Source organism: Sinocyclocheilus grahami, unplaced genomic scaffold, assembly GCF_001515645.1.
Source record: "Sinocyclocheilus grahami isolate Dianchi unplaced genomic scaffold, SAMN03320097.WGS_v1.1 scaffold76.1, whole genome shotgun sequence".
Taxonomy (NCBI): Eukaryota; Metazoa; Chordata; class Actinopteri; order Cypriniformes; family Cyprinidae; genus Sinocyclocheilus; species Sinocyclocheilus grahami.
Window position 1 is genome coordinate 1430292 of NW_015505255.1, and position 26184 is coordinate 1456475.

The 26184-nt window shown below is 37.0% G+C and overlaps 1 protein-coding gene across 1 annotated transcript in view; it reads left to right on the forward strand.

Annotated features, from left to right (window-relative positions):
• Positions 1–372: 372 nt before the first annotated feature.
• LOC107585958 (docking protein 4) overlaps positions 373–26184 on the forward strand; it is a 35332-nt gene continuing 9520 nt past the window's right edge. Inside the window, exons 1-2 of the mRNA XM_016273150.1 lie at positions 373–682; positions 23266–23569. Of these exons, the coding sequence (XP_016128636.1) occupies positions 23504–23569 (66 nt within the window). The 5' untranslated portion in view covers positions 373–682; positions 23266–23503. The remainder of the gene's footprint in view (positions 683–23265; positions 23570–26184) is intronic.

Below are 26184 nucleotides of genomic sequence, written 5' to 3' on the forward strand. Positions count from 1 at the left end.
TTGCAAAGTTACTTACTGCTAATAGAATGTCTAAAGTGGACTATCGAAATAAAGTGTTACCCTATTTCAAAATATGAATGAAAACAGTATCTCAGTGATACGAAAATAACACGTTAAAAAAGGCCTTAAATTCTCTATAATCACAGTAAAGTCACAGCCTGCTCTCTCAACATTTTATGTATCAATAAATGTAATGAACTAGAGCTAATAAATTTGTCCAAACAAGAAAGCTTAGATATAAAGCTCTATAATTAAGACTAATAAATCATAAACAATTATTAAATGTTTCTGAGCGAAGACAACTTCCTGACGTCAGATTCCGATAAATAAAACACGCTCGTTATTTTAACGCGCTCTTCTTTGACGCACTACGGTAAAGGGTGGACTTTTGTTGTCTGCTGGAGCTGGAGACAGACAGCTGAGAGTGAAACAGCCGTGTGTGTGTGTGTGTGTGTGTTTAGTGCTTGAAATTCAGACGCGCTGCGCGGCGTCTCGTCCCGAAACCCAAGACGACAACCAAGAAGAGTCACTTGGATTACTGTCAGCAGGTCCAAAGCCCGAACACATTTGTTTTTCCCCCCCAAGAAAGCTGTTAGGGCACAGGCAAAAACATCGCATTTTCACCTTTTAAAAGCAGCAGTCTTCTCGGAAGGGGCCGCACCTTAAGCTGAACATCATCCAGGTAGGTTTATGAGAAAGTTCATGTGCTGTATCGAAGACCATTGCACCAGTCACCCCAACAAAACGCTAGAGAAAGAAAGGGGTCATTTAAAAGTGTGTTGTTTTAATGTGCGATTATATTGTGATTGAATTGTGTACATCATTTACTCCTTTGATCAACTTTTTGTGCAGCAGCATCCCACACGCTATGGTTATTTAAACAGTTGCATTGTCTGAAGTGAGTGTGTTTGAAGGATATAGTTTAGAGGAGAAATGCGTCTTCAGACTCAGTATTGCTAATTAAACTGTTGTGCGCTGGATTGGTTCATTCAGATGCTCATTTCAGACGTTTACGTGTGCTTATGCTCAGGTCTTTAGATGAAAATTCTGTTTATGCTATGCATTGACTTATCATTGGTATTAATATACGTATTATACTTGGTATTATTAATAATAGTATTTTTATTTATTTAATTATTTTTACATGAATACTTAATTCTAATTGGTCAATGCGTCACTGAGCAGTCAAATACTTTCTATGTATTTATATCCATATTTTTTATTCCCTGCCATCAGAGAAGTGTTACAGAGTACTGTTGTGTAAAGATAACCAGTACAAAGTTGTTGTTTTTTCATACCAGTATCAATGAATATTTTCAATTGTTAGGTTGGATAATGATGGGAGTAATTTTCTGCTGTACTGATTTTTTTTTTTTTAAATGCTAATTTTTATTGTATTGCATTGTAAGACAAATTTCCTTAAAAAGGACAATGAAGTATAATCAACGAACTGGATATTTCACCATTACCCATGGCAAAATACTGGCTCTAGTTTCATATCACAATATCAAAACAAAAGTTAGAACAGTTCATTTACGCCAAAAACAGTAACTACAACTATACCCTATAATACAAATGGCCTCTAATGACTGTTAAAAATGTTCTATATACGCTGCACATAAAACTTTTCATTGATAAATAAGCTCAGAAGTCCTCAGAGAGAAGAGCTAGAAGAGAGAAAACCTCAAATATGTCAGCTAACCAGTCTGTATGAGAAGTAACTTGAAGATTAATGATATGTTCATTAATATTGGTGCAGTGTTGGTCTTCTTGCTAGGCTAATTGTTTTCTATGTTGTGATTGGTCATTTGACAGGCATTCATTAATTGTTTTCTAGGGTCATATTCAAGTAGCCCAACTCAACTCACCTTGATCAATGGCTAAGTCAGTGTCTGAATTTACTCTCTTAATTCGGTTCACTCCTTGCTGATATTGTGCACTCTACCACAATATACCATGTAGGGATTAGTGAATGAGTGAACGATTTTCAGACTGTTTATGTCACTCAATCTAGAGAGTTGCATTTTGGATTTCAGAGGCGTGTTCCAGGTTGGCTCAGCTGACTCATCTTATGCCTAAAAAAAGCTGTCTAGGTAGACAGATCAGTAGATTTTGAGACGTAACCAGAGGCAAAACAAAGACCTCTGTTCCTGGATATGTTCCCACTTACTGTCCTTATTTTCACACGAATGTCTAAGTATGGAAAATAATTGCCTTGCACCTTGTCTTGTGGGCAATTAATTAAATTGAAACAGTGTCTTTTGAATGTGCTGCATGCTGATAAAGGACAGCGTTTAATCTGAGCCTTATCTCTCTGAGCATAAACAGCTTCACTAAAGCTCATAATAAATTAGTCTGCAAATCCTCCACGGCTGTAGAGAACACAGAAAGTAAAAAAAAAAAATGTATCGGTCAATGTGATAGCTTATTACTGCGATTGGTGTTATCGTAGGTAAACTGCTTTTGAGCACAATAAAGATTAAGATGGATAAACGCCTATTAACCTATAACCCCTTTACACTGAACCAGACTCTGCTGATTTAATGCTTGATAGAGATTGAATGAAGCCCATTAGATAAATGTCAGTCTTGTCACTGGAGTCAACTGTAGAGGTTACCCTTCTTTTAACCTTTGTTTGCAGTATTTTCAGTCTAGCATTTTCTAACAGAAACATTAATATGCTATAATTGTATTTAGAAATTACATTGGTAAGCAGTCAAACCATGTTTGCATAAGACAGCAAGTATTAGAATTAGCACTTTATTTTAGTATATGAGGTCTGGCAGAACCTCATAATAAATCTGACATGATGAGTTGGACGTTCAGCCTGTCAAGCCCTCGGTTTTAGTTCAAAAAGTTTGTCTTCCATCCTTTTCTTCATTTGTGTCTCGTTTGCGTCCATAAAGCTGTAACATTGAATTTTAGCACTGAAGGGGGGTGGATGTTTCTCTAAATCTGGGCTCTTGTCCTGCTGACCTAGGCTGACCTAGGCTTTCTCCAGTATAATCCAACTCATGTAATTAAACACAATATGATTAGTGGGCAGAACAGATACTGTTGCTGTGGAGGTGCGCACACACACACACACTGTATATATGTGGTGGAATTTAAAGGGGTCCTATTATGCTCTTTTACAAAGTCTTGATTTTGTTTTGGGGGTGTAAGATCTGCATGTTTTGCATGTCTCTCTTTGTTAAAATACCTGATTCAGATCATCTCGTTAGAAGTGAGCTCCGTGCATGAACTGTGTTCCAATTGACATGGTCCCTACACAGTGTCCATTGCTCCCTACTCCCTGAGCAGGTGAAATCCGTTGAAGTTTACTTCACTTCGGAATATTCATTTACAGATTTGCGCTGCGCCGCTGCCTGCAGCGTTTTCACACACAAACGAAACTTACTAGAGAAGCGTGAAGTGGGACATAATATACCTCTGTAAATAAATACAATTTAAATTCACGTCTCGCACACTTAAATGCCCTTTGTATGAAGCATATACGCTCCCTTCAAACTGGAATCATGGCGGAATATCCTGTAATGTCCACTTCGCAGGGCACTTGCAGTCAAATATAACAAACGTATATAGCAATAAGAGAAACACACAAAATGTACAGAGCGGGGGTACGCGAGGACTGGAAATGAGAACCGCTGTTCTAGACCTGCCAAAAATTTTAGGCTACAGCACAGCAGCACTTCTTCTTGGTTTTCTCTGATGCACTAACTCTGCAGCAGCACTTCTTCATCGTCTCGTCTCATGCACTCACTCAACCAAGCTTCTAACCACAACCGCGCCCCTCCCCGCCCCCCCAACCATTCGAATTTCTGTAAGCGGGAATTATTTGTAATGATATTCCAATGAGCCGCTTTGTGATATCACAAACCCCGGAAACCAAACGCTGTAGTCCAAACGAGCCATTTGCTGTAGTTCTTGAAAATGGATTTTTAAAAAACGAAATATCTCCCTTTGGAGTGGACTTTGAGATTTGTAACTTTCTAGATCTTTTTTATGCCCAAACATACACACTACACACTGACTAAAATTTCAAAAGTGAAAAAGCATAATAGGACCCCTTTAATACTTGCCTCTTTGGCAGTGTGAGTGTGTTTGTATATATGTGTGTATGCATAAGTGCATTTCCACTGGCAGTTCGTTGATGGCTTTCAAAGAATTCAGTCTCTATGCACAGGCATTAATACACATGCCATGACTGGAGAGATCGGCGCCATCCAAGAGAGCATGCTGTATGACCTGACCAGAAGCTGCTAAAAAAGACATAACAGGACAAGATTCCAGTCAAGAGAGATGAATAGCCTTAGAAGTACTGGCAGTCAATTTCCAGTGGTTTTGTAATGGGGTCTATTACAATGCTCTTTAAATTTTTTGTGGGTTTTGTAGCGTGTATAGTCACCTGAGTCATAGATGTTATCCAAACATCTGTCCTTGTGTGTGTGTGTGTGTGTGTGTGTGTGTGTGTGTGTGTGTGTGTGTGCGTGCACTTCTGCATTTTGTCTGAAGGTTGCAGTTGACAGCGGAGCAGTGTGGGAGTCGGCTGGTTTTGGTCGGCTGGCTCACAGTCTGAAAGAGAGAGAGAGAGATGAACGCTCTGTAATTAGCACCCGCGGCTGCATGCTGCATTCCACCTCTGTAAATTACAGAGTGGCCTGCCTGCACTGCCAGACCCAGCAAACCTGCCTGTGTGAGTGTATCCAGACCTCCCTCTTCCCCTCCCTCGGCCTCACGCACACGCAAAACGACGACTTTACCTGCTAGCAACAGACTTTGCCTTCTCTTCCAGTTCACTTCCACTGTGTTTGTTTCTGCGCTGCAGTAATTGGCGGTGGTGGATGCTCTGTCTCTCCGGGGCTCGGCCTGCATTGATTTGTTTGGATTTCTGCTCCCCTCCCCAGAGCTTTGGCGTGCATACGCACCACAGACTCCCTACACTGCTGTCTGTCATGTCTGAGCGGCATATTTAAAGAGTTTGGTGTTTATCGAACTGCACGTACACTGAAATGCACAGTATCTCCATAACACTGTTTTTTTTTTTATTAAGAATTGAAGCGTTGGGATTTGAAAATACACTTTGTTTTGAGGGGTTTAACAGGGATTGTGTGTGTAAAGGTGTCGAAATGTGCTACAGAGCTTTGAGACTGCAAAGAGGTCTTTGCTCGGAGCTTATGAGTGGGTTTAGACAGGGCTGTAACCAACACAGATGTTGAGGACCAGCAATAATCAGATATGGCCATATTGTCCTTACCGCTATTAGAATTTTTTGATGCTGCTCTCTCTGCTGTACTCTGTTATTTCACATACTTTTAAAATGCTGTTAAATGTGCAAATTCTGAAAGTGGAAGAAAAAAACAAAACAAGTCATCTTATAATTTACAGTGAAAACCATCAATTGACATGAGCCAAATTCACTCATATTTGATGGTTTTTCTACAGTTTCTTAAGAGTTTCTTCTTAGTCTTATTAGGTTTTGTTACATCTTATGTTGTTAAATTAATATTTATTGCATTATATTAGTGTCATGTACTATATATCATGTACTATATGTACTGTATGTTTTGTATTTGTGTGTATAACATCATGCACCTTCTTTATATACATTTATCACAGCTTATGGAAAAGCTACTTGTGATGAACTTTGTTCAAAATTAGGCTTTTACTTTATCATCTATATCTATCTATATATATATATATATATATATATATATATATATATATAATATTAACATATATTTTTATATAAGTGGTTGTCAGTATATTACAAAGGTAAAAAAAATGTATTTGTTATATTTACGTTGCATATTTTTTATGATAAAGTTCTGGCAACCACAGCTGCAATTTATTTTTTACAATAAATGTCACAGATTTAGTTTTTTTTTGTACAGCATACCAGCATGACATGAAAGAGTGCAAGCAGCAGAATGTAAGCAGCTAATCGTTTATTATTTGACAAATGTTTTACAATAGAACTGTTAAATGACCAACAATAATGTCCAATGATGCACAACCTTTTTTTGGGGGGAAAATTTAGCTTTTAATGTAATTCATAATCAAATGAACTAAAACAAATATTAACAGATGTTTTTGGCATATTATGCACACAATTAAGAGTGAATGTGTGCATATTTTAAAATAAAATAATAATAATAATTATTATTGTTATTAAAAATAAAAAGAGTTAAATCCCCCTCCCAATGTTCAAGACATGGTTACAGTGTTGGGTTTAGATGTGAATTTGTGAAGTAAAGTATGGACTTCAGTTTTTGGTGTTTGTGAAAATGTATCTGAGGGTGAGAGCTGTGTTTGTGAGGGTTGGGTGTGTAGGTAACGATCATGTGTAGTCTGTGCTGATGGATGGGACAGAGTAAATGGCTGTGACCCTGACAGAGGACCCAGCTGAGGGACCAAATGAGCTTTGTGACATTGTATGTGTGTTTGAGGGTGTGTGTGTTTCTGTGCTTGTCTAAGTACAGCACACCATATAGGACAAGTGGCGTCACCTCCCCTCTCTTTCTGTATTATGCCATATGCTGATATAGTCTTGGTAGATTAATAGTACTAGTTTAAAGTTACGATGAAACAGAAATAGTGACAGATCATTTCTTCTGTATTGTGACGCATATCTGAGTGAAACAGATTATCGAAAAAGAAAAAATGGGCTGTGTGGACTGTTGATTGGATGGAGGCAGTCAGGCAGATCTAAATGCGAGCTTGCAGACAATTGTACGAAAGGGGCGGAGTTTAATCAGACAAAATAATTGAAGTCACCAAACAGTCTGCCGTTTTCACTGGAAGATTGATTTTAGACATTTTGATTAAGAATCGCGAGGTCAAAAAAGAAGCACATGCAAAGATGAATGAATCACAGTAAGATGAATAACATTCATTTAGAAAATAAATTGGGCGAATCATCACTTCATGCCAGAAAAAAACTCTTCTTACTATGCAACTAGCACACTCTGACTTAAGGTAACATGCTGGTTAAAGTGTGTATTTATATATCCAATAGCATATAGTGCTTCTCTATACATCCAGCTGTACTGTACATTATATAGTTCTTCTGTAGTGGTTGTCTATACTGTACGTCCATTTAAATATAGTGCTTCTGTATTGTGTATATATATATCCAGTTAGAATATTGTGCTTTTATAGTGCATGTCTATATGTTCCATCTGAGTATAGTGCTTCTATAAAGCTTTGATATTTTTATTTCTCTACGGTCTCATCAGCTGACTCTGCTGAAGAGGATTTGCCGAACTGCAGTTTCCTGTTTATGTCAGTTCTTCCTGTGGTACAAGTTATGTCTTGCTGTTAGGTTAGTTCATTCATAAATAGCCAGCTAATGATAAACAGTGACGTCTGAAGATGCCATCAAAGTCTCTTTTCCCGATTGCGTGGATTCTTGAATTGACTGGATTTCACCTGCCAAGATTCATCAAACAATGGTAAATGTGACCACACCTTTAGTGTGGGATTTTTTTGTCTGCCAGTTGAAAAATGTTTGATTTATTTTAAAAGTAACTAAGCACACTCTACTCAACGAGCCTCATGATTTGAGATGTCCCAAAAGTTTATTACTTTATTCCAGTTTTTTTGTGCAATAGTTATAGTGGAGTTTACCTTGGCAAGGACGACTAATTATAAATTTAAGCATACAAAAAGCATGCAATGAATAAAGTGAGCTGATCTTAAAGTAATGTGTTTTACCACTGGTGCACGAGTCCATGACCCATGCTTTTGAAAAGCACTCCCTATGCTGGAGCTGACATTGAGAGTGGAAGGCTCTACATTATAAGTTCAGCTCTTCTGCCAGGCCTGCTGCTGAGAAGGCCCCCTGAGAGCCCCACAGCAGTTAGGAGACATCAGACAACATCCATAATTTATGACAGAGATAGAGATGCGGCTTGCGGCTTGTTTTTGTGTCTAAGTTGTGCCCTCGTGCACTCCCTCTAACAAATGAACGCATTTCCTCCTGCTGTCTTTCCCTCTGTATCTTCCTCTCTCTTTCCCCCGTCCCATAAATCAGCTGGGAAGTTATGAGACCAGAATATGACATTAGGCCATCTTTTCTTCACAGAGTTTTTAACTTTATGCAAGTAAAGTAATTATGGGTCATGGTAGAACTCCAGCAACAGGTTGAGAATTAGTTTATGGATTTGCCCCTGTTTTCTCCATGCTACCTCGTTTTTTTTAATAATCATGATCTCTCTTTAGTGATCTTTAAACAAGTCTGGTTCTCCATATTGTAGCAAAACATCTTTTTTTCTTCTTTTTTTTTTTTAGCAGTGCGCAATTTTCTCTCATTTTCTGTAAAGCTGCTTTGACACAATATGTATTGTGAAAAGGGCTGTACAAAAGGCTTGACAATACACTGTCAGAGTTTGCTTATAAAGGCTCTCAGTCAAAAAGTCTACTTTGTTGAATTATATTTGAACACAGTAAAATAATCCTAAAATAAGCTTTGCTGTATGTTTCAGTTAATTTACTTATGTGGGCTACCTGTATATAATATTTTTTTATTCATGTTTAATTTTTATTTTATATATAATTTTTTTTTAAAAAGATTATATATTGCATTATTTATTTATTTTTAAATACCAGTCAGGTATTATTGCCGTTTTGAAGTATTTAATGTAAAAAATAATCAAGGTGTTCTTTCAAATTGTTTACTAAAGATAACTAAATGGAGGGAAAATCTTTTTTTTCCATTTATGTGCACAAATATAAAAATTCCGTGTAATAAACTGAAATATTCCCTCTATTTTTATATAAACATTTTAATACATGTACAATTTTGAGGGCAAACAAATAGGCCTATAGTTGAATCAGAGTTTTGACTTGATTCATTGAATCGTTCTTGATTCATGACTGTTTGAACTTTTACAGAATTTTGCTACTTGGTTTTAAAGAGGCAATATTTTTAGGAAACTTGATGACCAAATAATAAGTGCATAAAATTCATTTCATTGTCCACAGTGTTTCTCAATTTTATGTCTTCACAGCACAAATTGCATATATTGTGAGTATTCAGTATATTATAGTCCTATTGGTATGTGACAGCTGCAGGTTCAGATAAGGCTAGAGCAGTGATGTTATCATCACTCGTAGGCTGCTGTGAAGAAACAAATTCAGATTTGAAACCTGCTTTACAAACCAAGCTAAATGATGAGCATGTAAATGGCTCCTCCTTTATTTCTCTCTCATTCTCTGCATCTTTCCCTCATTGATTTATAACAAAGTATTGCGCATCGTTGTGGCTTTACGTTTTCCTGTATGAGGCGTGTGTCACTTCAGCCTGCCATAAGAGAGAAACTTCAAAGCCAAAAGCTCCAGAATGCTGACGTGAACAATCTCCCAAGTTCTGACATCCTCCCTCAGCCCCTGGTTCTGTATCTCACGATCTGTCTGTGTCTCATTTCTGCTTCCTTTATCTTCTCCATCTCTTTCTCTGTTCACCCTCAGTCATGCAAGGCTGTCAGGGCACATCTGTGTGAGACAGAGAGCGAAAGAAACACTGTTTGAGCAAGATAGAGATTCTTGGAAAACATGACTAATTTGTTGCCAGACAAGGAACAGATTGTCACTTTAAGAGAAATCAGTGACCATTTCATACAGCCATTAAACCATTTACAAAAAAGTACCAGTTGGTTTTCTGGAGATGATAATTCCATGTGGGCATTTGGACCAAAGAGTAATGCACCTAAATGAAAATTCATTCAGTATGATTTTTGTAAAAAGCTATTACGCTTGTTCTTCCTTCAAGTGGCTTTATTGGGTAACATTTTAAAAGATATTGCATAATAGATATAACAAATTACTTTTGGCTAATATAAGCACTTTTGAGCCTATGAAGTGGTGCAATAATATATTAAAGGGGTCATATGATGCGATTTTAAATTTTTCCTTTCTCTTTGGAGTGTTACAAGCTCTTGGCGCATAAAGAAGATCTGTAAAGTTGCAAAGACTAAAGTCTCAAATCCAAAGAGATATTCTTTATAAAAGTTAAAGGGGTCATATGATGTTGCTAAAAAGAACATTTATTTTGTGTATTTGGTTTAATGAAATGTTTATGCGGTTTAAAGTAAAAAAAAAAAAAACATTATTTTCCACATACTGTACATTATTGTTTCTCCTCTATGCCCCGCCTTTTTGAAACGCGTCGATTTTTACAAAGCTCATCGGTCTGAAAAAGCGAGGTGTGCTGTGATTGGCCAGCTATCCAGTGCGTTGTGATTGGCCGAATACCTCAAGCGTTAGACGGAAATGTTACGCCCCTCACATACTGTTGATGCCGTGTCCGGCTGGAGCGACGAGACAAAAACATTAAAACCCATTACAAACGAGGCATTTGTTTCATCCAGTGGGGACATAATTACTGATTATAATGACTTATACTGTCTTTTTACGCGTTGCATCGCGCCGCATAAACATAAAACTCTGTCTGCATTTGTGATCAGAGAAATGACAAACAACAAGTGCTACTCTACTGCCCAAAACTCGCGTTTGAATCATCAGTGGCAAATCCTTTGAATGAAAACGTACTTGCGTGAGTCAGAACTGCCGGCATTGTAGTCTAACATTACTCTCCCAGGATCAGTAAACAGTCCTCCATAAAATGCGCTGCACACTTCTGGATATTTGGGTTAAACTGTTATGGAACAGTGTTGTGAATACCACTGATTTGTAGTCGTGCCCTCTTTTGGAAGACCAAACAAAGTAGTTTCGCTTTCACAACGAAAACACAGCGGCCTAGCGTGAGGGGAAGCCCCGGCTTAGCGTGCGCTGAGGCCGGGATAGAGTGAGCTGAGGCCGGGCTAGAGTTAGTGGAAGCCCCGGCTTCGCGTGAGCTGAGGCCGGGCTAGAGTTAGTGGAAGCCCCGGCTTAGCGTGAGCTGAGGCCGGGATAGAGTGAGCAGAGGCGGCGGGGTTGAGAACGGCGCAGCCGGCGGATCCGACGAAGGAGCTTTTTTTACCTTAAACCGCATAAACACATTTCAGTACACCAAATACACCAAATAATGTTCTTTTTAGCAGCATCATATGACCCCTTTAAATATCTTATTCCATATTACTTTTTCTGTTAGGGATGAGAATTACTTGATATGCAACGATACAAATTCTTCATTCATGAAAGAAAGATATCATAAAAAACAAGTTGACATACTTTGGCAGTTTCTAGTTTGGCAGCAGTTGAACATGATGCCATGGTGCCAAGAATGGGCAGCAAAAATAAATAAAATGTTAAATTTGATGTTTTGAACTGCACCAAGGAATAAGTTGTTACATTGAGGTGTTTTTCACGGTGTTTGGCTGATGCTTTGTGAGAGTGAAACCAGCTGTTGACTCCTCAGCAGCGTCTCTGCAGTCGCACAAAGTACCCTACAAACCTCTGCCTTCACTCTTCCTCCCTGTAGAGCCGACAAATTAGGATAATTCTTCCTTTAGGTCTAGTTAACTAAAATGTCCCATGGAATTTGCTATCTGAGTTTTCCTGACATAGCTTGATCATAAATACACAACTAGTAGAAGCAGATGTGTATAAGGCAGTTTTAAAGAAAGGACTAAATCAAGACTCTGTTGTGTCTCAACTGTCAAAGCAAATGCTCACCAGAGATGAGAAAAGGAAGCGACAGAGAGATTTCAGACAGGCTACCTCAGCTCCACAGGAGCTAGACGAAGCCGATGGCCTAGCCAAATGCCTGCTTTGTGTGACAACAATGCTGGTGATTTGGATCCGTCTGAAATATGCTTTCTCTCTTTCTCTGTTTCTCTGCAAGCCCAGGTCTCTTTCTCACTGTCACCTCTTTGTTCATTCATCTCGTGCTGTTTGTGAGATGACGTGATAAATTCTAGGCTGTCATAACACCTTCATTTGCCCCTTCATTCCAATAGGAATAGGCTAAACCACAGGAAGTGGAGATGGCTTCTGTCAAAATTGCTTTCTTTGCGTCAGAAATGCAGTCATGAAAGCGAGATTAAGAAATGGGAAATGAGAAAATTGGGAAGTGTTGTAAACATTTTGTTGTATTGTTCTCTTTCTCGTTCTTCACGTATAATGACATGTAGGTAAATTTGAGCTTAATTCGGTTGCTATCCGATTACAGGAGGTTCTGATATTAATGCCCATGTATAATCAACCTCTTCCCACAGTTTCGAAGCCTCAAAACACTCATGCGTAAACCTGTATATGCACCTTCATGTGTGTTAATGTTTGGAGGTTTGCGTAAAGCAGAAAGATTAAAGTCAGGTTAGATGGCCTAGCCAAACAAGATCTGTCATAATGTTTCTTTCTTACAAAACACAGCGGCTGCTTTTACACTTTCTCATATTTATCTCTAATGTGTATACACTAGAGTTGGTAAGGAGGGTAGGAAGACAGGGACTGGCCCACACCTTATTGAAACATCTCTCTGCTCTGCCGAATTAAAAATATTTAAATGTGGTTAATGGTTCCTAGGCATAAAAAAGTCCCATAAAGTTAAAAACCAATAAATGTCTCTCAGATGATAGCAAACTATGTCTTTTCTTCCTCTCCTTTCATGCCTGAGGGAATTTTATGAATTGTTTTTATTTGTTGTTGTTCTGCAGCAGCATTAGGGAGATTTGGAAGTGTGTACGTCTAAGGGTGTGTGTGTTTGTTCCATTTATTGGAGGCTGTCTTTGGTAAAAGAGACACTTGAAGTCAGATGGGCTTTGGACTCATAGAGTGGCTCTGCACAGTGTCGGAAACCAGACAGCCTCTCAAGATAGATGCTGCTGTGTGAGCCTTTTCTTTCTCACTCAATAAGTGGAATTCGACTCAATGAGATTCAAAAACTTCACTTTCTTACACTCACTCAAACACTGAAGGTCGCGTTATTTTCATGACCTCTCATGAACCCAAGAAAATAATCCAACTTCAATTAAGGCTGGTGATAATATATAATATTGTTGATTAAGTAATCAAATGAGCATTCAAATGTGATTTATACATTATCAAATTAGCATATAATTAATCAAATTTGCATTCAAATACAGCATTCCTGTAGCTCAAACAGTAAAAGCATGGTGCTAATATGAGAACATTCGGTTATATTAAAATTTTTAGTATATAAACAGCATGTGTAATTAAATGAAATTGTGAAACTTTTCAACAATTTATAAAAAGTTTAACAAAAATAAAATATTTAGGGGCCATATGAAATCAGTTTTATTTTTTCTGAACTTCTGTTTTAACTATTTAAGTTCTAATAATATTATTTATTTATTCATTAATTTGTTTATTTATTTATTTTAGAAGTACATTCTACAGTACAATAGTAATATTTCTGTCACAATTTCAAGCTAAACTGAACTTTTTATTTTGACAGGTTGCAATGTAAGTCACTTTGGATAAAAGCATCTGCCATATACATACAAGTAAAAAAGAATCCCAGTTAATCAAAAACTGTTGAGATAATTAAGAAAATATTTGAATGCATTATTGAATGGCCAAAGATAATATAGAAATCATTTATATAAAATTTGGCCTTAAAATGCATTCATTTTGTTTTATGTCAGTGAAGTCCATCATTAGCCTATAGTCAACAGCAATGCATTTTGCAGTTCAATTTGTCAGTCTGTCTGAGGCAGACTTAGTACCCACAATGTTTTAAGTAAGCTAAACGTTGTTCAGTATTGAATCATGTATCTCAAGACCCCTGCATTCTGTTCCATATGTTGTTCCAGGCCATCTAGTTGAATGGAAAATTGTTGTGTGGTGTAAGGTGATTGGAATCACAAATACATGAAGGTGACGCTTCAAGCTTCAAGCTCCAATGGCTCCAATGTAGGAAAATTCTTTATATCAGAACTTGCAAATGAGCCATAAGGCATAATTAATTACATTTTTATGGCATTATTTTTTAGTTTAATAGTAATAATGACACTATATATTAATGCATTAAATGGACAGCGCTAATGGAAATGAGACAAGGCAATAAAACTATAACCGAGAGGCTGAGACTGATCCTCCAAATATAACACTACTTATCAATCATGCAAAGTTTGGCAGTGTGCATGCCTGGAAACTCACCAAAGCTAAAAATCCACTTCAAAGTACCTAACCTGTCGATGTATTTATTTTTTTTCTTATTTGCATTATTTTCCATATACCTAAGCAAGAGAATCCATTTTTTAAATTATTCTTTTCTTACATCAAATTCTGATTATTATCTTGTCAGAAACAAGTGCATGAACAAGAATACGTGTCAGTATGTAATAAATCTTCTTTGCTTTTAGCGGTGTGTATTTGCATACTTGCGTGTTTTGTTTGCTTTATCTCTGTCAATCTGGTAAAAGGACTGGAGACAAAGTGTCGCGTCAGGCTGTAGGAGGGGTGCTGAAACCAGTTGGCTGTGTTTATAGTTGCGCTGTTATCTTTGATAGATTGAGGCTTGCAGACATCATGTCTCATCTGCCTGCGCTTTCTAGTTCTGGGGGTCTGTGTGTATATGCGTGGTATATGTGTGTATCTGTGTGTTTGTGTGTGGGACGGTTGTTAGGACTTTGTGGAGTAAAGCCTGGAATTTTTCCACAAGAGGTCGAAATCAGGGCATATAAACTAGAGTGAGGCGTCTACATTCTGTTCCTCCAGCTGTCTATTCCCCTTTTCCTCTTCTTATTCATCTATTTTTTGACTTGTCTTGTTTCATCACCATTCAGCCCATGTTTGTGTATTGTTTGGCCCTTTCCTGCCTCTTCTGAAGAAGAGTGGCTCTACTCAACATGATTTCTGAAAGGCTGTTTCTTCCATCTCATTTCACTGAATAGTGGTACGTTGATGATGTTTCTCTGAGTGCTTTGACGTCTCTGTGGTTTCTGATGATTGCTTGTTGAAGGAGGCTACTAAATGGTAAAAAATAGATTTTTTTTTTAATGGTATGATACAATATTTTGAGAGCAGATATATAATGCAAATATAAAGTACTCTGTAAAAGCTTGTTCGATTTTTTTCACAAAAAAATCACATACTAATCTCACAGGGTTATAATTAATGGCAAAATAAATGTTAATAAGATAAGAAAAATAAAATATATAAAACATAAAAATTATGAAAACTCTAACACAACGCATAATGTTGTATGTACATCAAAAAGCAAAGTAAATGAAAATTATTTAAATTAACACTTCTTTTAAAGGGGTCATGAACTGCCTCTGTTTTTTATTTTGTTATCTGATGTCCACTTATGTTATCAATATTTTTACATCAAAAAAACTTTTCGAGGTAATAAGCTATTTTCTGCATCGAATTGTGCCTTGTAAACAAATCCACGGTAAAATGAAGTGAACAAAGGACCAAGTTCTTACTGACATGGTCTGGAACTTCATTAAAAATAAAGTTCATCCACTCTTTCCCAACGTTGGGGTCAGAAGGAAGGCAATGCAAAGACTTCTTGTCTTCAGGAGCCATCTTTATTGTATGGTTTCTGCACAAATAGGTGGGTGGGGGTATACAGACAGTGGTGGTGCTTATCCACACTATAACATCATAGAGTGGCACATTCCACAACCTGTCGTTTTGTCAGATTGACTTCAAGATAGTTTCAATATAGTTTTTAGACTAACGAGAAAGGTTTGAGTTTGAGTTCAAAGTTTGAGAACTTACAGGATGTTTTTATAGTACAGTGACCTCTTATATGTCAAAAGATCAAGGGAATTTTGGTTTCTCAGTTCATGACCCCTTTAAAAAATATTCATTAAAAAAGACTAAAACTATTTAAAAACAGTTCTGGCCAATGTTGATAATTAGTTTCATGTTCTGGACAATATAAAAAAATTATAAAATTTTTGTAGTACAATTTTAAAGTAAAAAATATGGGAAACTGCTGATTTTGAGAAAAATACTGCAATTGCTGAGAATAATGAAGGGCTTTCAAGAAACAGTGCACTTAAAGAAAATCAGCATTTTAAGTCTGTGCTGTAATCTAGTTTGTGGTAGATGAAAGGAAAATTATTTTTAAAATCCCCAAATAACTTAAAATTATTAAATATTGATATCAGATGAAAAATGTCCAATATAAAAGTACCCCCCAAAAAACTTTTTATTTAGTTAAAAAAAAAAAAAAGTTAAATTCTAATCATCTTAAACACCTGACCGACATATTGGTCTATCAGTGTGGACCCTGGGAAATCAGTAGACCACACACTGTCATGTAAATGAATGGTCATGTCAGCCTTATGCTCTCATTCACTTATGTATGTGGCAGTGTGTATTAACACTTGTGTGTGTAGGTGGTGTGTTTAGCTTTGTTGGTCCTGATGAATTTGTGCTTTTTTTGGCATTCCTAGAGGAGGAGTTAAACTAAGCAAGAGGTGGAATAAAAAAAGAAGAATAGACTTATTTTCAGTTTCAAAGTCTGATAGAGCTTTATTGGCCAAGGGAGATCATAAACTGATTTACAGGAGCTCTGCGCAATTAAAAATGTGTGAGAAAATACATTACAAGAACAAACAGCTAAATGGGGAAAAAAGAATTAGATGTAGATTTGGTATAGGGTTTTTGTTTAGTTGACAAGTTGTATCCATGTATGATAAATGTGCTATATCTTCCCCTTTCTCTCTCTCAGCTGCCCACTGATAATTACCTGTATTCATCTCATTGCTAATAGACAACCTAGTGGATGTAGGGTCAGATTGCCTCTAGTGCAGTGTGTAGTGTATTAATTAAAGCTGCCCTTTGACCTCATCTGGACCCAGCAGAGTTGCTTGAGCCTCAGGCATCGATTCAACCTACAGATGATTGGCTATGAAGCTTTGCCAATCTCACATTGCTCAGCCAAGAATTCCCATGATAGCAAATGAATAAAAAATGCAGCAAGAATCACTTTTAATTTTTTCTCATTTTCAGTCCTCCTTAACTGAATAGGTAATTTTTCATGTCATTGTGGCAGAGCCTGAAAGGACACCATGGGCCCATAATTGGATGTTATATGTGAATTGAATGGCGGGTTTTATGTGAGATACGACAGCTGGATTAAGGGGATAAGAAGGACAGAATGATGGTAAGACAGAGGTGGAGGGAGACCGGGACATGTCCTTACACCCTCCTAAAGCAGTCAGATGACAACAAAGCCCTTTAATTCAGTGTGAAATTGGGTTTGAGGGTATGTATGCAGTGGATTTATTGTCCTTCATTAGAATGTACACACATTTTCTATCTTAGTGGGGGTTTGCCATTGACTTCTATTGTTCTTATACTGAGCTAATGATATTCTGGATACATTTTCATTAAGAGATTATTTAGTATATTTATTAAGCCACTTTTCACATGGGAGCAGTTGGCCGGTCTCCATGATGTAGGTGATTTCAGGTTTTACTCTCCTTGTGGGGACATTTGGCAGACAATAGCTGACCCACACACATGCAGACAGCCAGGAGAGATCTGTGTGGAGAGTTGTGACAATATAAGTGATAACGATATAAGAAATAAAAGTGTACTAGTAAAAATCACCCACACAATGATGAACCGTTCACAAATTTCAGTAATGCTTTTATGTACTTTTATTTTTGTAACAATAAAAAGAGATGCATTGTTGTATTATAGTCAGCTTTATGTTAGTAAATGTGGCAAATCCACAAATCCGTTGAGAAATGTGCTTGAGCAAATCCTTTGCCCTCATGCAAAAAAACGTGATAGTTTGGATTCATAGATTTTGCCTGACAAAATTCACTAAGTGCACCAAACCTTTAGAATGTTGGCCAAGAAAAATGGATTATTGCTTTGTTGGCTTTGTTCTCTCTCTCTGTGTGTGTGTGTGTGTGTGTGTGTGTGTGTGTGTGTGTGTGTGTGTGTGTGTGCGCGCATTTTTGCTCTTACGTTCAGGCTCTGACCAATATAGGTGACCCCTAAAATACACACAATTGCAACTAATGACCTTTCTTTCTGTTGCTCCATCTCTCTGTCTTTCCCTCAAGCACACTTAGTATTTCACTGTCCACTCTACTGGCCTCCTCGCCTGTATGAGTCACTGCAGCACTCTTTCAATTTTCAGTTCACTTTCTCCTCTGATAAACTCCAGCTGTGAGGGTTCATCAAAACTGACAATCAACACACCTCTGCGCCTCCTGTTCACTTTCTTTTCTTATTTACTACTCCTCCTGGTGAAGTTTTGCCAACTATGACCACAACCATGAAATTAACCACCCACAAGAACTTTTTCTAGTCAAAGGCATATGTTAGGGACACCCAAAGCATTAAGGCATGGGGTTTTGATAAAATAAATCTCCTGTGTAATTCCTATTTATGTCTGTACTTTCATGTTTGCACTATGTCCATACTTTCTTTTGCACTGGAAGCTCCTGTCGCCAAGTCAAATTCCTTGTGTGTGTAAACATTCTTGGTAATAAAGTTCTTTCTGACTTAAAAGTTAAGATAATTAAGTTGACATTTTTTAAATATGTACATTTTAGGTATTAATCAATATGAAGCCTTGTGTGTTCGTTATTGGATAGTGGTAATGTAACACTATCTAACCGTATCTACAGTCTTCAGATTTTACAGTAATATGTCTGTTTGCACTGAAAGTAGTGCACTACATTTAACTGATTTCATTAATTCAATGTGACTAATAAACACACGACTATGACAATATATGGTTTATCTGAGTTCGTCTTATTATAATTTTTATTATAATGAAGTATATAATAATGCAATGCTAATCGACATAGCCTTTATCACTGCTTAGAATACTATGAAATATGTTGCGTGCTTTATTCTGTGTAAGAAGCCACATCAATGGTTTATTTCAAACACTCGACTGACGTAAAAACATGTTATTAAATGTGGTATTTTCACGTGCTTTCAGATGGAACAGCATTTACTACACAGAGCCGTAGTTCACTGACAAGCTACGCAAACAGCTTTCATAATCGCAGAACGATTTGTTCGATTTCATAATCCTATGATTATATCGTCTGCGATTATGAACACGATTTTGCATAGCTTGTCAGTGAACTACCGCTCTGTGTAGGAAATGCTGCTCCATCTGAAAGCACGTGCTGGAGATTTACTACTAATCACAGAACCGGCTTTACTGACAAGATGCGCATGACAATCACATTCGATTAATCGTGCAGCCCTAACTGAAAGTGAAAATATTTTACTAAATGATCACAGACAATTAGAACATATTTGATGTTAAATATTAAGCTGTGTAGAGTAGAATGTTGGACCAATGGGAAGTGTGAAGCTGCAAAAAATAGATACCAATAACAGACAAAATTTCCTGTCGTGGCTGGGTAGGACAGAAATCAGATTTACATGGAAGATATAATTTTATTGCTTGATGCTTTATCACTTCACGGCTGGTTAGGAGACAGTGTTATGGCAGTATCATAGTACTTAGAAGTGAATGAGCAACTCTCAGCTTGTATTGATAGTCTTGAAAAGCTTCATCCCTTGCTAATAGAAATATGACCAGACCAGAACTTTACACTGTAATTTCTCTAAATATCTCTCATTATTGTTTCTGTCATTCTCAAGATTGCGGTTTATATCAAGATTAAAGATAAGTGGAAATTTAAAGCATGTAATCCATTTGAACTATTCTTGAAGAAATATGACTCATTCCTTCTATGCAGTACCTATGAATTTTTTAACTATTAAAAGTGAAATATGTTTGTGTGTAATCAGGCACTTTACACACACGTATTTATTACTTCATTATTTACACAATAGCAAGACAATTAACAGGGTGTCTAACTGGATAGAAAGTTAGTCATTGCTTATATAAGAATGACTAGTTTTTAATAATTACTATAACTACTTAACTAGTAATCTTTTTATGCTGTTGTTGTTGAGGAGATGGTAAAGAAGTATAGAAATAAAAAAAAAAAAATTTTAATTCACCATAATTTTGTTCAATTGTGACATTGTAATTTAGAACACTAAACTTTTATGCAATATAGTAAGACATAAATTATCATACAAGTGAAAAAGAAATAAGAAATAAAATTGAACTAGTAGAAATCGCCCACACAATGATGAGTAGTTCCCAAATTTCAGCAATGCTTTTATGTACTTATTATTTTTGTAACAATAAAAGAGATTGTATATTTGTGCCATTTGCATTATTGTACAGTTGTCACCCTCATCATTGAAGGCACATTTTGTTCAATTGTACGATTTTTCTCCTGATCTGAGCTTAACAATATTGGATCTGCTGTGTAGGAAGTTATTGTTGTCATGGTTACAATGAATAACACCACAATTTTTATCACCACTTCGTCAAAAATAAGATAGGAAAACCTAACTTCATATTTCCAAATGGGACCTAAACCCATTACAATGTGGTGTAACTGGCCAATTCTCAGAGATTACGAAGACTTGGCGACAAGGCATGTCAGGCCTATCATTAGCCAAGCGTTCAACAGAGACGTGTCTGTCTGCCGCTTGCTCTCTGCTCTCTGTCAATACCCGCACTTAACAGTGAAAACAGATGTTCTTCTTCCATTCCTCCTCCCACGTTGAGTGTCACCTGCGTCTTAACAAGCTGTTTGTCGCTAGTGCTGCAGGGGGCTGGGTGGGATATTCTGGTGTCTGTATTCATTAGCTGCCTCTGAGTCTTGTTCACACCTGGATTCTTAGTCACCACTGTTTCTCCCTGCGACAAACATGAGAAGAGAAGCGAAGCTTCAGGGCAGGCAACGACAGGGCTTCTCGGCTAATTTCGGTCTTGGCAATCTCAAGATAGAAGTGATTGGCAAAGATTGCCAACATAGAAGAGACCTCAAGTTCGTCCAAGCCTGAGATTACTTGGAATTTACAAGTACACAGTTACAGCTGTTACAGCTGTAACTTAAGCCCTTAACACAGTTACAGCTGCCTACTCACTGGCTATGTTAGTGTGCATGTGTGTGCTTATATACTATGTGTGCATATTATTCAAATATATTACTATTTCTTTAGTATTTTAGTATTTTTTCAAATTAAAAGTAATAGATTATGTGTGCGTATATACACCACCATTCAAAAGTTCCAGGATTGTCATGGTTTTGGTTTTAAATTTTTTTTTAAGTTGGTCAGTTTTAGTTTCTTTTTGTTAAATGAATGAATTACATTCAAAAGTTTGTAGTCAGTAAGATTTTTCATGTGTTTGGGGAGAAAAAAGGTGTCTTAAATATGCTCAGCAAGGCTGCATTTATTTTGTTAGAAATACTGTAAAAACAGTAATGTTTTAAAATACGGTAAAATAGTAATAATTTAAAATATAATTACACTTTAAAATATATGTTTTCTATTTTAATATATTTTAAAATGTAATTTCCAGCAGCCATAACTCCAGTCTTCAGTCAGAAATCATTCTATTGTGCTGATATGGTGTTCCAGAAACATGATTATCATCAATGTTGAAAACAGTTGTGCTGTTTACCGTTTAATATTTTTGTATATAACCATGATACATTTTTTCTCAGGATTCTTTGATGAATAGAAAGTTGAAAAAACATTATTTATTTGAAATAATAATTTAGACCATGTATAATTAGATTAATATATTTCATATGTTATTAAATATTTAAAAGAAAATAATTCCAAATTGCTTGACATTTTTATTATACCTTTTTTTGTTTGTTTGTTTGTTTTGCTCATCTTTTTGGGGGGTGTTATTTTACTCTGTTAGACTGAAACTCTTTTGGTGCCTATTCACTGCACATGACCTAATACTTAACAATTCAGCATATTGCTATACACTCTTGGTTGAATATACCCATTCATCATACAGCAGAAGGCTCTTAGCAGCGCTTATATTAAATTGTTACTTTATAGTTTTAACTTTGTGCTTGATTTGTGTCTGTTGCCTCCTGCTGAACAGCAGTAATCATGATAGACTACATACAAAAATATACAAGTCACAGTGCTAAGAACATCTGCCATCAAAATACATTTGAATGTAAATTCAAATTTAAGCATAGTGACCTCTCCAATGTATTCTGGGGCATTAAAGGTGACTGGTTCTTATTGACCACTGTAAATCGGGTAAAAAAATGACATTAAAATAACAGCATCATGAAGTACTTCTTGTACCTTTACCTCTGTTCTTAAACTCGCCTTGAATATTTATTACTGCTGACACTGAAAGTTTTGATTTTCAGGCTGTTGAGATTTGTTTTGATCTTTCATTATGATGTTCCATTGATGTCCTCTCAAAAGCACTTTTTTCATCGTTCATATCCTCCTTCAACTGTTCTTGTTCTCCCTTTTATCTTTATTTCTCCATTCACTCTTCTGACAAGGGCTTTTGAAGCTGGGTCATGAGAGCACATAATAATGGCATTATGATTCACTGATCTTCTACTGGAGCAAATGGCCCCTCCTTCCCCGAGCGAGCCACTTTTTAAAACCAACAGCGCCAACGACGATTAGCCTGGCTCTGTCCTGGCTAATGAGCTCCTTGTTAAAGTTTAATGTCTGTGTTCCACTGCAGTCAAGAATTTTAAGCGCTGGCCTCGGCTCTCTTCTGGGGAAGCATGCCACTTTGGGGTGTTGTTCCAGAGCATGCTGATGATGCTGTTTGTTTTGCACTTACAACCATGTCCCAGTTCTTTGGCCTGAGGGCCGGAGCTCAGAGGATTATTATGAATGCTTAGAAACTTTTCATCTCAAACTGTGTGTTTAGCACATTATGCCTCTATTACTTATTATAAGTCAGCTGTTCTTTGTTTTTCTTTTAAAGTGAGGGTTTGTAAAGGCTTACAAGATTGAATATGTGGGTAAGATTTCTCGTTTCACCCAAAAATCTAAATCCTGTCATAATTCAATCTAACAAAGATGATATTCTGAAGACTGAGACTCATTCAGCTGTTTGCTCATACTATTAATGGCATCTATGCAACATTGCATAGCTTTCATTTAATGCAAACAAAACACTGAGATTTTTTTCTTTTCTTTTTTTTGGGTGAACTTTCTCTTTAAGGACTGTCTACCCTGACAGTTGAAAGTCTGCTACTCTGATACGTTTAATAACTCTCATTCTCCACAAAGCGAGGCTTGAGCTATTTAGTGCGGAAATAATGTTTGCAGTCAGTGTGGATTTTAATTTAGGCCATGATGACATTTGAAGCAGCCTTTGGGTAGAAATATGTCATGTAGAACTGTAATGTTTATTTAACTCTTTAACTTTATTTAATTAGATTTCACCCAAGTGAAGATGTCTAGCAAATCAATGAATAATCTATCATCTAGCAAGCAATCACCATTCTTGTAAATGAATAAGATATGTGTCCTTTTCTCGTCTCTCAGTGATCATGCAGGATTGAGGATACTGAATCCTGTTGGTGAACCTGGTCTGAAGAGCTACATGATCTTCTGGACGTGAAGTTCCACAAAAGTTGCAGAGCAGACGAGATCAAGGAAGACTGGAAGACAAGCGAAGAAGTGAACAAAGGAAGGAAGGGGTTGGTTGGACTGGCTGAAGGGGGAAACCGAAGGGCTGGATGCAAGCTTTTATTCATTCTAGAAGTTCCCAGGTTCCTCAGAGATGGCCTCCAACTTCAATGACATTGTCAAGCAGGGCTATGTCCGCATGCGGAGCAGGAAACTGGGGGTGAGTAGTAATTAGTTGCTTTTAGTGCACTTGATGGGTGTCTCGGTCTTATGCTGGTTAGCTTGTATTGTCATTGAGACTTCAGTTCCAGGATTGTCATGGTTTTGGTTTTTAAATGTTTTTTTGAAGTTGGTCAGTTTTATTATGAATTATATTCGTTTATTTCAGAGTTTTCTAGTTTCGGGTTATTTTGTTTTTATATTTCTTTTCTAATTTAGATAATTAAATTTTTTTGTAATTAATGTAGCATTTACTAATAAATTTCACAAATAATTACAAAGAAATGGCTAGCAACACAGTGAATGAATTATGGAATTTTGAAGTAGAAACACTGATATGGCATGGTGTTGTAAAATAAACTCCAGTAATCTTTGTTTTATTCAACTTCAATTTTTTTCTTTTTTATTATTTTTAATTTGTGTTATTATAGACCATATATAAAGCGTATTTTAGTTTAGTTTTTTTTTTTAAGTTTCTGTTAATGATAATAATACTGGAGCCAAGCATTATATCAGTTTGTGTTGGTTAGCATTTACTTTAATGGAGTGTGATTGGCAAGATAAATGACAGCATTGCTGTATGTGGCATCAGAACGTCCAAGTATTATTCATGTTGTTTAACATTTCATCCAGATCAGACTAGACGTCTTACACAACATATTGCCTCCATTTTACTGGATAATTGTATGTTTTTGAAGAGATTGAGCAAATTGTTCCCTTGGAAGAGTCTCATGAAGCAGTAATGGTGCAGGACGTGGGGGGACTACATTACTAATTTAACCTCATCTCTGGGCCAGAGACCTCATTACAGCTTTACAATCTTCCTCTGACAGGAGATTCAGTCTCACAGGCTCTGAGAGCATCTCCTCTGCTGTCCCAGTTAGTTGTACTTAAATATCCCTTTGTAAAAAAAAATCTCAGTCTTTTCTTTACTTTCTTTTTGTCATTATACTTGTCGTTTTTCATTAGCGTGTTTGTCTTTGCTTTATTTGCATTACAATCACTTTCCATTACGTGTTTTCCTGCTCCGCATATGCTTTTATGATTACAAGCATATGCTTTTAAACTATTTCACTGCTGAAATCAATCTGGATCAGCCGGCTGCATTGATGTTTCGAAATGTCTAAGTTCCAGTATTACAGTGTCTAGTGACTTTCTGAGTGCCTCTCGAGCTCATGCACAGGTCGATGGCTGAATTATGTAGTCAGCAGGATTGTGGTTACTGTGGCAGCAGCGGGGTTGTGACACATGGTCCCCCTGGGGAATGCAGTGCTAAATAATCTAAGAGGAGTTTATATTTTCTCCCATTTTCCTTCTTTTTTTCATTACTCTTTATTTCTCCTCTTCCTTCATTTTCTCTCTTTTTGTTCCTTTTGCACGGACACATCTTGTGTCTGTATGTGTGCTGGTCTTTGTCTCTCTATTTTGCTCTCCTGTGCTGTGCAAACTCAAAACGGGCACCGTTCCTCCGTCACTGTTTAACAAATGGCTTCCCTAATTGTACGTCAATTTTCTTTGTCTATTTAATATTATGCTAGTGCACGTAATGCAAGCACAATATCGTAAATCCCCGCTTATGCACAGCTAATACTATTTACATCCATGCTGCTGCCTCTGCTCTGATTTGGCAGCAGCAGTGAGTGCGTGGCGGCATTTGCATTTGTGTCTGAGCTCTGACAAAGCCCTATCCTTCTCTTGCTCTCTTGCTTTTTCTGGATGTCGAGGAACTTGCCTCCACAGATTGGAGGAAAGATTGTGTTCTAACTAATCCATTTTCATTGGCTAAAAGCTCCCACATTACAGCATTGTCATTGTATTGTCCATCTGAGAGTTGTATTGACTGTGGGTGGTAAATATTTTGCAAGACTTTGACCACCCAGGTTTATTTAGCCGTTGCTGTGTTTAAGAAGGGAGAACTTAGTCATATTTGACCTTGGTGTAGCTTTCTCTCAGACCTGGAACTTACTGACTGATGCTTCTGGATGGCACCGGCCGCCACTTGCGTCCGGTGTAGACACGGTGTAATTAAGTTCACACACAAACAATTTTTTAATTCTGTCATCATTTATTCACACTGATGTCATTCTTAAGCTATGTGAGTTTTATGTGAAAGTCTAGGGATGTCACGATACCAAAAATCAAGTAGTCTGTACCGATACCACTAAAAGTACACGATACTCGATACCAAGTCGGTACCACAGGACAAAAATAACAATAATACTTAAACATTAACTCCTTTTATTTAACATTACAAAAACACAACATTAGTGGCACTTGGCCTTCAAATAATACACGCACACAAGCATGCACTCGCGCACACACACACCTATACTCTGAATGCAAGCATTAGTTTAAGTTCACTGACATACTGGCAGGCTGAAAATATATATTTTTAAACCATTAACATAAACGACAATTAAAAGCCAGTAATATTAGCCAATAATGTTAATAAGGATACACAACGGATGAACAAGCGGTAAGCTGTCAGACAGTTATGTGTGTGCGTGATCTCGTTCTTTGAGAGCTGTGCACTCTCATTTAAATCTCACACAATCATATTCATATGTCGTCTCCGTGTTCCATGTGTAGTTCTTCTGTGTGCTTGTAGGCGTTTTT